General features: G+C 38.0%; 1 protein-coding gene across 5 annotated transcripts in view; it reads right to left on the bottom strand.

Annotated features, from left to right (window-relative positions):
- The window catches only part of LOC131038459 (pentatricopeptide repeat-containing protein At4g21190), a 322,788-nt gene that overhangs the window by 200,896 nt on the left and 108,841 nt on the right, over positions 1–13,051 (bottom strand). For all 5 annotated transcript variants that reach the window (XM_057970898.2, XM_057970899.2, XM_059210108.1 and 2 more), the window contains one exon: positions 12,891–12,989. In XM_057970898.2, the coding sequence (XP_057826881.1) occupies positions 12,891–12,989 (99 nt within the window). The remainder of the gene's footprint in view (positions 1–12,890; positions 12,990–13,051) is intronic.

Genomic DNA, 13,051 nt, shown 5'->3' with positions numbered 1-13,051 from the left:
GATTTTTCAAGAACAAGGTAGGGTTTTTCAACTTTTTCTTGTTTTTTTTTTTTTAAAATTTTTTTTTTGAATATTTTCTGAATTTCATTGTTCTATGTCATTTTTGGATTTTTTTTCCCTATTCATCTCATTTTTGAGATGAATAGGAAAAAAATTTAAAAGTATATTGTTAAACTAGGCTGATTTTATTTTTATTTTGTGAAATGCAGTGTCCATTTCACAATGAGCTCCCAAGGCATGAGTGAAGATGACATGGAAATCCACTCTCATAGTGAGAATGATTCAGAATATGAACCTGAAAATGAGGGGGGTGACCATGGGGCTGATCCTGGAGCCCAATCTAGCTCTATGGCAAGTGCACCAGCTAGTACAGGTTGCCCTTCAGAGTTGTTGGCACCATATGCTAGGGGTCATTTTGATCCTAAGTCTCCTCTAAAACAGTTTGCTTCACGAATATCAGTACAAGGCACTGCATCACATTCAAGTGGGGGAACAAGGAAGTGGAAGTGCAATATTTGTGACACAGAATGGTTCGGTAGCATTAGTAGGGTGAATGCACACTTTCTGTTTTGGAGAGGAAAAGGCGTGAAACATTGTAAGTTTTTGGAGGAAGCCAAAAATATACAGTACAGAATTGAGTTTAACAGGATTTCGGGGGTTCCAGATGACACAAATATTTCAATGCCTACTACTTTGTCTGCTAGGGCAGCACTTCATACTTCTCATGCTTCGCAGACGGGAGGAATGATGTTTGGATCTCCATCCACTTCCACTTCTACTGCCGCTAAGGCTGGGAAACGTAAGTTGCAGACAGCACAGAGCAACCCCATTACCGATATGTTTAATGTGCAGCTGAGAGATGAGATAGATGGATCCATTGGCAAGTTCTTCTTTGCCAATGGCATTCCATTTCATGTTACACGGTCTCCTTATTATAGGGAGATGATGGCTATGTTGGCCAAGGGAGGACCATCTTATGTGCCACCAGGGGAGACGAAAATGAGGACCTTGATCTTGGATAAAAGCTATTCCAAGATCAATATTTTGATGGAGAAGATGAAAGCATGTTGGGTGGCATCGGGGTGCAGCATAGTTATGGATGGGTGGACAAACATTAGCCATCGTCCACTCATCAACGTCATGGTCACATGTGCAGAGGGCCCATACTTCCTTAGAGCAGTTGATTGTACAGGGCATTGTAAAGATGCTGATTTCCAGTTCCAGGTCCTCAGGGAGGCTATTGAGGAGGTTGGGCCACAAAATGTGGTCCAAGTAGTGACAGATGCAGGCCATGTGTGTAGAGCAACAGGGAGACTCATTGAGGCAGCCTATAGACACATTTCGTGGACCCCATGTTGTGTGCATGCCATGAACAATGCACTCAAGGACATGGGGAAGATAGACTGGATTAGAGGAGTGGTCACCGATGCGAGAGAGGTGCAGATGTTTATCTGCAACCACCACACTTCACATGCACTCTTCAGGACCTTCGCGAAGAAGGAGTCCTTGAAACCAGTTGAGACTAGATATGCATCCTATTTCATTCTCTTGGAGAGAATGATTGAGTTGCAAGAGGCATTGCAACTCATGGTTATGACTAATGAGTGGAATAGGTGGGTTGAGGCCAAGAAAGAGCAAGGGAGAAGGGTGAAGGAGATAGTGAAGAGAGATGTGTTTTGGACTATGCGAAATACATTGTCTCTATCATTTCTCCAGTATTCCAGGTGATCAGATATGGGGATGGGGATGCACCTAACCTTGGAGAGGTGTATGAGTGCATTGACTCTATGCTTGACCAGATGAGGGCTGCTGTGCGAGTGAAGGACCCCTCTTTAGCATTCTACAATGAGCAAATCCAGCCTATCATTCAACGTAGATGGGACAAGTTGAACACTCCTTTGCATATGGCTGCCTTTGCCTTGAATCCTAAGTGGTACAAGGCTAGACCGGGTAGACTGACACCGATTCAGGATGATGAGGTGAAGGCGGGTTTCTTTAGGTGCATAGAGAAGATGTTTGATTCCAGAGATGTCGGCACAATGCACACTGAGTGGGGAAGATTTGCCACTCTTAGAGGTTATTCAGATGCGGCAAAGATGGATATAGACAACATGGCACAGGAGGACCCACTTTTATGGTGGAATTGTCATGGCCCGAAATCTTTGACCACCACTCTAGCCATCCGTCTGCTATCCCAGATTTTCAGTTCTTCAACTGCTGAGAGGAACTGGTCTACCTATAACTTCATCCACTCTCTTAAGAGGAACAGACTTACCTCTAAGAGAGCAGAGAAGCTTGTGGCTGTACACAGTGCTTTGCGTCTCATTGACCGCGAGACACTCATGTACAAGGAGAGTCCAACGGCACGATGGGATGTAGAGCCAGAGGAGCCTTCACAGATTGATGAGGATGATCCTACCACTTCAGATGCAGGGCTAGTTGGTGTGAGCTTGAGGTATCTTGATCTTCAGGAGTCCAACAGTTCTAGTGAGGAGGAGTTCGCAGATGATTAGAGGCCTCCATTAGCTACATTTTGAGTTTTGTCATTTTGTCTTTGACTCTAGTCTCTTTTGTAATGCTATTGCTACACGTATTTGTATTTGGCTACTCATTGTAATGATGAATCATGTAATCATCTTTATTATTATAGACTTTGCAATGGCATTAGATATTCGTATTTTCATTTTCCTTTTTCGATATTCATATTGATAGAAATGAGAAATCTCCAATTTGACAATTTCATTTGTCAAATTTTATTTACTTTTAGCAATTAGTTACATATCACTAATCTAAGTAATCTTGGTATTTCCTATAGTTTCATTTGAAATCTAATTCTTATACTGTTATACTGTTATACATCTTTTCAAAACTAGTTTTTCAAGTACTATATGTATATGTATAAGTATATGAGCACCACCACCCCGCCGCCGTCCCCCCGCTGTCCCCAAATTTAGACCCTTGGTCCCCCCGTCCCGGAGACGCGTCCCCACGTCCCCCCGTCCCCGACGCCCGTGGAACACTGAAAAAAATTAAAAAATCCTCTTTCGAGCATGAAAATTTGTCCGAATTTCAAGATGATGACAAATTTGGCTAAGAAAATTTTCTCTCTCTTGGACCCTAGAACTCAAATTTGAAAAAAATCCTAAAAAATAGGAAATGTGGAAAATTGATGAAAAATCTCCAAGTCAAGGCAAATTCAAAAACTCAAGAAAATTCTTCCCGGATTAAATTTTTTCTCTCCAGAAATTTTCTCTCTCCAAGGGTTTCTTTCCAAGTGGATAGATAATCAAAATCTGAAGTAAATCTTTCGAATATCCCTTCAAAATTCAAAATGAAAGATTGGCGAGTTAACAACACAAAAAGGAAGAAATATTCCAACTTATGACGCATAACACAAGGAATTAATGTGAAATTCCATTTTGAAACTCAATGACAATGGCGGGACCCGTTTGCATGGCAGGTTGAAAAGGAAAGTATAACGCATTATTAAGATAACTACCAAATTTGGTTTTTTGCCAACTCAACAGCTTGGTGGACAAATTCTATTTAAACGATCAAACACAATTCATTTCTCACATGTGAATTTGGGCAAAGTTGAAGTTGGAGAGAAGTAGCAAAAAATCAGATGAAGAATTTTTTATTCCTTTTCAGAAGTTCTTGATCGCGGAGGTTTTATTTTATTCTTGATAAGCAGTTTTCAGGTTGGAATTTCTTCTCCGCCATTTTATTTTATTCCTTACAATGATTTTAATGTTGATTTATGTTTTTGATTTTGCGGGAATGGCGGAATCAACTAAGGCAGCGACTATTTCCAAACAGGCACAAATTAAAAACAAGCTGAAGGGATTCCTTTCGGAGTCCAAAATTGTGTCAAAATGGAAGGAAATCAGCGACACCAACCTTAGAACTTTACAACTGGGTACTTTCCGGATCAGAATGTTTGGAACAGCTAGACATGCTCCATCGCCTACTACCACTAGAATTGTTAAGAGTGGAATTGTCGCAGCTGTTGGTTTCCCTCCATCCATCCAGTGTCCAAAATTAATCTTGGAATGCGTGAAACATTACAATCCAAGAAGAAGGGCAATTCTGATATCAAACGGAAAGCTTCTTGCCAACTTGACTCCAGAGGCTATCAGGGAGACCTTTGGAATTCCATCACATCATTCCATTACTTATAGGACTAAGGAAAGAGCGACAGCAATATATGAGTCTAGTGTCGAAAGGTGTGCTGAGACAATCAACAGGAACTAGATGAAGAAGCCAAGACCTCACATTTCCAAGATGCCCAAACAGCTCACTATTTTTTAATTCAAGCAAGAATACACGGATCTAGTGATGATGTTGAACAAGATTATGGGGTGCCAGCATGCTTTTACTTTTGAGAGCTGGATGTTTTTCTTCGTTGGTGAAGTCAAGAACGCCAATGGAAAACTGGATTGGGCTAGATCGATCAGCCATTATGTGCATGAACAGTTAAAAGATCTGAAGGAGAAACGTTCCCAATCCTTCTACATGAGCTCATACGTAATTTATTCACTTGCGAGGATGGATAAGTTCGATGGCCTGCTAGGAAAGGGGCCCATGAGATGTGGACCAGTATAGTTGAAGGTCCATGAATGCTATCCCCAACTGCACCTATACAGCACTAGTTCCTTCAAATTGGTGAATGACACTTTTACTGTGTACTTAGTCAGGTTAATGCAGAATGAACTCCATACGACAGTGTCACCAAAAGCCAGGGTGCTGGTACGAAAACTTGGAGCCGTGTACATTCAATTTCCAAAATCCACTTATATTCATACACAAGGATTCTCCTACCAACCACATAAGTTATCAAGATATCCATCAGATAAACTGGTGTTGTTGGAGCTCATCAAACAATTAACAGCATACAACCAAATTCACAAAAAGAAAAGGAAGTTGTCCATTGAATTCCCTATTGTCCTTGGTGACTATGTGGAATTGTGCCTTAACTTGGCGGTAGCTGAAAAGGCAGTGAAGAAATTGGCATTTTACCACTTAACATTCTACACATCCAGATCTTACTTTGATCCTTATAATAAAATCCAAAAGGTAGCTGGAATGAAGTTTGTACACAAGTTTCACCTGGAAGACTTTTGGGATAATGCCAAGGATTATCTTGAGGTCAGGAAAAAGATGTTTTCCAGAATACCCCTTGACATGATCAGGATTGATGAAATAATTCAAGTGTTGGATCAAGTGAAAGAGGATCCAGACTTAATACAACCGGAATATGAAAAGGTGAAGGATTAACCCATTCAAGTCCCAGATTGGTCAGAACCTGAAGTTGATGACTTAGACAATCTGGCCAAAACAATTCTGAAGTTCACCAAGCATTGGATTGATCGGCATGTCAGGACACTGAAGGAAGGAAATGTCCGCCTGAGCTACTAGTTAATGGGAAATCCGGATTCCCATAGTGAGGCCACTGAGGGATCGTCATAGGCCCATGTTGAGGAAGGAAAATCCATCAAGAGGGAGCTGGAATTAGTAAAAGAAGAAATGTTCTAAAGAGGCCAAGGATAGTGAAAAGGAAAGAGGCGCAGCCAGATGTTCAGCAGGAGGCTCCACCAGATGTTCAACAGGAAGTCCACCAAGAAGAACCACAACAGAAAAGAGCAAGGGTGGAAGAAGCTCAATCCCCAACCAGTTCCTCCAGTGTGCGAGAAGTGGAAATGTTCACACAAAAAAATCTAATGAATCCACCACAAAGCAATTTTCCTGACAGTGCGCCTGCGTAAGATATACTTAGCATCAATGCTTCACACAGGCCCATTAAGCCAAGAGTTCAAAGGCAAGAACTTCTCTCCTATCCAGAAGAGCCATGTCCAGAAGTGAAATAATATTATTTTAATATTATTTCTAGAAGCTTCTTGAAAGGTTGGAGAAAAAGTATAAAAGAAGGTCAAGTTAAGCTTCTAATCATCCAGGATTTGATATTTGATTTGGAGTTCTTGTATGGAGAAGGAACCAGTTTGGGTTTCTGCCATTATTGAGCCTTTGGGAACGGAAACTCTCATAGGTTAAGCAATTTTGAGGCTGTGAAACTATCAGCTGAGATTATTACATTTGTGGAGGTGATAATTCAGTCATCTCATAGAGCTAATTGGTTGGCCAAGGGCCAAGTTTTACTAGGGTTGCAATAGAGAGTGAAGGATACTTCAGTCTTTCACATTTGAGCTTACTGAGTTTTTGGCTTCAGCATTCATGGAGTACGAATGGGAAGAATGCTTCAGATTAATGTGTATTTGATGTTTTTGAAACCTGCACTTCATTGAGGAGTTAGGCGTTCTACTTGGGAGTATTTTCAGGGTGTTGAAGGCACTTTCTGAGGACTTCATCAATTCTGTCATAAGGGTCTATCAAACCTAACAGTTCCCACGTTTTCACTCATTATTCTCTGCTGGGTGATCAGAATTTTGTGGGCACTGGTGCATTGGTTTCGTGAGTTCGAGACAATCATTTTCATAACAATTTGGGAGCTGATGACAGCCTACTTTATTTTATTTACATCTGCAATTCCTAGGGCAGGGCGGTCAGCTATCAAGGGGGCAGTCAGCTATCATAAAGGCCTCTAAAAATCCTAATTAAATTCTGCAGTCATCGTGGAAGGGGCTTCATTCATTTGGCATCATCAAAACCAGGTTCTTGTTCATTCTTGGCCCTTGTTAGTCATTTTTCTGAGTACTGTCAGTCTGAAGTCTGAGGCAGCCATTAGTATTCCACCTAAGTCAATTAGGTCTAGTTAATGAATGCTATTGTATCTTTGCTATGGTCTTATATTGTAATCAGAATCTTGGACAGCAGTATGGAATAATCATTTTGTAATTCTGAAGCATGTATGGCAACTATTTGACAAAATGACAATTTCCCAATTTGATGCATATTCAAGTTATTTTCAATTTAGTGATTCATATATATGCATTGGAAATATCAAAAGAGTCATTATGCATTGAGTTTGTAATGTTAGATATCACTGAGATCTTTTGCAAATACATTCCATGTGTATCGGTGTCAATAACACACAAAGTTATGCAAACCCTTTTCCTGTGTCAATAACATGCAAGGTTATCAATCAGAAACTCAGAACAGCAAGCCTAATGTTTGTATGTGAATTGTTTGATATAATACCTTGAGCCATAAACATCAAGAAAACAATCAGATTTTAGTAACAGCTGGTTTGAGGGTTGAAGGACAACTAGTTGACAATATTCCTTGAGCCTATCTTCAGCATTTTAAGGCCATAATTAGCAAGGGATATTACACATTCTAGACTCCTTACCCTCTTAAACAGGCTAGAAGTGGTGGATAGTTCATGGGAGGATGTACACATTTATCAAGACCTGACTATTCCATGACTTGGAGCATTGATGAAAATTCCTAAGCAGGCACTGATAGACAGGAAGGTGATCCAAGAGAGCGAAATTTGACTTCCTGCAGTGGTTTTGTGTCGTCTGCATTTGAAGGGAAGCCTTTGAAAGATTCAACATGGAGTCTTTGACTTTGAAAGAGTCAATCAGAAGGGTACAAGAGGAAATCCTCAACGCAGTTGAGGCATTATTCACGAGATCGTTGGATGAAGGTGGAGTGACAGTGAATTACCTGAGGGACCGGTTGCATGAATTCTTCTTTGTGGAATCATTTTCCAAGACACATCTAGAAAATGTTTACTTATTTTCCAGCACAATGCGGAGGACACAAGAAATGGTAGTAGAATGGGAGAAGTTTTTTTCCAAGAGTGAAGAAATTTCCTTGATGGAATTCAGGATAGAGAGCATACCAAGCGTCTCCGTAGGAGAATTGGAGGCTGTCGTCGCCAAGTTCATTACTTATGCCATTAATGAGCGAGATAATGGGCATCCATTTATGGACGAGGATCTTTTGACCAAATGACATAGTGGGTGGCAGCTGGGTCAACGCATGCTAAGATAGTGGAGCATCTTCTTGCATGTAGCCGTCACATTTATGGCATCATGGCTGATTCTTGCATGCAGTCATCACATTTGGGCATTGATGGCACCATGGCTGATTTTGCATGGAGGAACATTTATTGCATGTTGGGCGAACTTGGTGGATAATGGTGCATTTAATGCACAAGTGGATGCCATTTTGGGCATGTAGGAATAAATTTTATATGGGCATAATGGGCATTCAATGAATATTCCCACCTTGTTGCACCATGTATGGGAATCTTTTAGGGTAAACCCTAATTAGGGTTTTGCATGTGACCCCCCTCATTTGTAAAAGAGAGGAGAGATTGCTTTTGGAGATTGTTGCAATAAGTTGTTCAAGCAATAAACTTAATAAATTGTTCAATTTGATAGTGTATACTTGTTCTGTTTTGTAACTTGCATGGTCTCACTTTCCTCACATTAGAGTACATTTGCTTTCAATACTTAGATGAACGGGATTGATGAGATTGTTTGCAATGAACAGGATTGTGTGCAAGTTCCTAGGGGGATATGTATAGAAATAACACACAAGCAACTTCATTTTTTTTCTGCTGGCCTACACCATGGATAACAATAATAAACCTATTAGAGAAAACACATCCGTATAATTATTCCAAGCATCACAAAAGTAATCAATGACAATAAAAGCCCTTTGGATATCACAAAAAGGCAACATAATCTAAGTGCAAGCAGAAAACTCAAAGAAATATATGGATATAGATATGAGATACCATCCATGGTGCCAATAAGAACCTATTTGCTCTGACCCATGGATGTGTATGCATGCATATATTTCATGTTTGTTTGGTAATTGTAATTAAACTAGCGAATAATTGTGCTACAGCTACTATTCTCAAAATAAGATGCGTTTTAGTCAATGAAAAATATAGAATAATATGCAGAGTTAAAGTCCTTAAAGCTGCATCAGCTTTAATCCAAGTAACTTAATGAAAAAAAAGGATGCCTCACCCCTTTCCCTTTCTCATTCACACCTGTGCATGAAGCTTTCATCTCACATAGCTCCTAAGTGAAAGAAGAAACAAAATCATCTTGCTTATTTGTCTAACAGCTTCCTCATGTATGTATAGGACCAAATCTATTAAACTGATAAAAATGATTATGAATTATCAATTTTCCTCAATGGATCCTATAATGAACCACTCCTATTTCCCATCTCCAACTTCAAATACAAAGAGTCTAAAAATATTGAACAATATAAATAAACACAATTTATTACAAATAATTCTAGTGACAAAAAACTGCTAATTGAGAAAGTAAAAAATATAAATATTCTAGTGCAAAACAAGGGGTTACTGCCAAAACAATAATCAGATTCGGATTTTATTCAAGGAAAAACAGGAAGATACTAAGCACATCTTTTGGAATCATAAATTTACAGGATGGCTAATGAAGATATTTCAGAACATCTTCAACAATGTGCATAATAAAGCAACTCTTCAGAAACCATGATTTTGTAGATGTTAATGTTGTGTAGCTTCGGTCAGATAATTCTGATCGATGAAACCAAATGCTTAATTGGCCTATTGGCCTTAAGCATTTTGATTTCTATTCTATCCTAATTAGTCTCCATTACAAAATTTAATGTGTTTTGCTTATTTGTTAAATCAAAGAATATGATTTATTATATATATATATATATAATTATTACAATATAAATATTCTAGTGAAGAAGGACCGAATTACAATATTGTGTTTATTACAATATTTCCCACTAAACCTATTAGAGAAAACACATCTGTAATAAACACAATATTTCTGCAGCATCTCTATGCTACTGCTAAGCATTTTGATTTCTATTCTATCCTAATTAGTCTCCATTACAAAATTTAATGTGTTTTGCTTATTTGTTAAATCAAAGAATATGATTTATTATATATATATATATAATTATTACAATATAAATATTCTAGTGAAGAAGGACCGAATTACAATATTGTGTTTATTACAATATTTCCCACTAAACCTATTAGAGAAAACACATCTGTAATAAACACAATATTTCTGCAGCATCTCTATGCTACTGCTAAAATTTAACCTTCTACAATCTAGCCTATTCTAACTGCCTAAAAATCTAACTATATTCTAACAGTCTAACTAGAGTCTAACTCATCAAGGCAACATAGCTGGAAAACCTATGAGGTCTAAATATAAATAATATATAGAAAGAAGCCCTCTCCAGAGTTAAGCCTGACATAAGTCACCTAAGAATCTTTGGTTGTCTTGTCTTTATCCATATACCTAAAGGGAAGAGGTCCAAACTAGATCCCTCAGGCAGAAAAGGCATTTTTGTAGGTTATAGTGAAACCTCCAAGGCTTACAGGATCTACATACCTGGTCAAAAACAAATTGAATTAAGTAGAGATGTAATATTTGAAGAAGATATTGCCTTCATGAAATCTAGGAGCTCTCGAGAATTAGAAGACCTAGATTCCCCTCAAAACATGGAAGAAGAACCTGCACCTGAGACTCAGAGGGAGACTCCAAGAATGATAAACAATGAAGAACAATATGATGACATAGATCCTCCAAATGATTCTAGTAACACTCCTGAGAATCGTAAAAGGCCCCTTTGGGCCAAAAAAATGATTCAAGAAGCAAAAGACTATGTGACACCCCAAGGAACATTCAGGGACAGCAAGAGACCTCATAGGTTTTCCAGCTATGTTGCCTTGATGAGTGAAATTATAAACTCAGAACCATCCAGTGTAAAAGAGGCCCTAGAAAGACAAGTATGGAAGGATGGAATGCAGGCTGATGTCCACTCCCATGGAAACAAACTTGCACAAATTAAGAGAAGCTACTTCAGAATCAGAATTTGCAGATCCTACCTTGTACAGGCAGATTATTGAGTCCCTAATGTATTTGGTTAACACCAAACCAAACATATGTTATTCAGTTAACGCACTTAGTCAATTTATGTGTGAACCAAAGGAGATACATTTGATGGCTGCAAAACAATTTATGAGATACCTACGTGGTACTATTGGATATAGCCTTAAGTATACTAATGTTGAACTAGATCTTCATGGATTCACAAATTCAGATTGGGCTGGAAGTGTAGTGGACAGGAAAAGCACGTCAAGGTGTTGTTTCAGTCTAGGATCAGCTATGATTTCCTGGATCAGTAGAAAGCAATCCTCAGTAGCTCAGAGTTCTATAGAAGCCGAGTATATTGTAGCTTCCATGGAAACAAGAGAAGCAATATGGTTAAGAAAACTCTTTGTGAGTTTATTTGGTCAACCACTGAATCCTACTCTTATTCTTTGTGACAACCAAAGCTGTATAAAGCTCTCTGTGAACCCAATGTTTCATGATAGGTCTAAACACATTGAGATACCTTACCACTATTTTAGAGACATGGTCGAAAGGAATGTAATTCAGCTTAAGTATGTTAGTATAGGAGAACAGACTGCAGGCATTCTCACCAAACCTCTATCCAAGACGAAGGTTGAATACTTTCGTGGGAAACTTGGCATGGTTGGAAATGTAAATTAATTTGAGAATGTAATCTATTTTACTTAGATCTGTTGTACTATAATTTGTTTTGTCATGTGTGAGACTCCATGACTGGTTGATCATTGTGTACCTTTGAAAGATGACGATTTTTCAAATGTTCACTTATTTATGGTCGATATTGTGGAGTGACGACTTCACAATACCCTGACCTCACTATCATGATAAAGTATTAAGAGACTTGATATCTGTGACTCTGTCATGATAGTCAGCATCTCTGTAGACATTATGATAGATATCATGAGACTTCATATCTTGAAAAGTCATAATGATTGAGATAATCATGGTGAATATTATGTAACGTAATATTCATGGATATGCCATAATTTATATCCCTATGATAGATATCATGTGACGTGATACCAGTGCACATATCATAGTCTTTGGATATTCTTTTGAGAAGCATGACAAATATCATGTGACGTGATATTTGTGTTCGTGTCATGTTTCTCAGATATCACGAGGAGGTAATATCATTTCTATCTTCTACTTTGGGATAGAATTAATCCTCCCTAGCTAAGAGGGAGTTTTAATGTTGTGTAGCTTCGGTTAGATAATTCTGATCGATGAACCAAATGCTTAATTGGCCTATTGACCTTAAGCATTTTGATTTCTATTCTATCCTAATTAGTCTCCATTACAAAATTTAATGTGTTTTGCTTATTTGTTAAATCAAATAATATGATTTAATAATTTTATATATATATATATATATACACATTATTAAATGATGAAATTAAATCATATTTTGGTATTATTACCGACTAAGCATTTAACTATAATCAAACCCCATTTAACAATGTGTTTATATCAATCATGGTCTCTTCAATCCACGTAGAGGCATGCCTCTACGGAGGCATGCCTTCCTTCATATAAAGGAAGGGAGGCAGCGGGGTGGTGGAGATATAGAAAACAATTAATATCGAATCCACTTCGGCTGTCCTCACAAAATCTGAAAACCATTTCAGATTCTCATGCTAATCAAATTCACATACAAGTGCTGCCATAAATTATTGTAATCTGTTAACAAAAAAACAAATTCAAAGTTATAGAAGATATCATAATCATAATATTATATATTCAAAATCTGATACAAACTTTAACAGTAAAGATGTATCATGGAATTTAACGTTTGTCCCTAGTTTTACACTAATATTTTTTATCCAGACTATAAGCTTTTAAACAAAGTTTTAAGCAATTACAAAAAGTAAATACGTAAGATTGATTTCAACTCTTTAGTGATAACTTAGCATGTTATGTAAGCTGATATTGTGGTTCAATCTGAAATACTTGTTCTCCTTGCTTGCGTAGGAAGGGCATGTAATGTGTACTATGGTGTAATGAATATATATACCAATGCCGATGAAAGAGAAAACTCACATGTTGAACAAGTTTTTCTGATTTCGATACAGTACCTATCCTTGTCCTTGTTTTCCATATTCGGGGTTTCCTTGGCCTTGGCCCTTTTGCAAAACACACCTGCCAAAAATAATGTTTCAACTTTCAATTAGGTGCACAAGATTATAAAGGAAATAACTAAT

Source organism: Cryptomeria japonica, chromosome 8 (assembly GCF_030272615.1).
Source record: "Cryptomeria japonica chromosome 8, Sugi_1.0, whole genome shotgun sequence".
In the NCBI taxonomy this organism is placed as follows: domain Eukaryota; kingdom Viridiplantae; phylum Streptophyta; class Pinopsida; order Cupressales; family Cupressaceae; genus Cryptomeria; species Cryptomeria japonica.
Note: the sequence above shows the minus strand (reverse complement) of the source record. Positions and strands in the feature narration are given on the sequence as shown.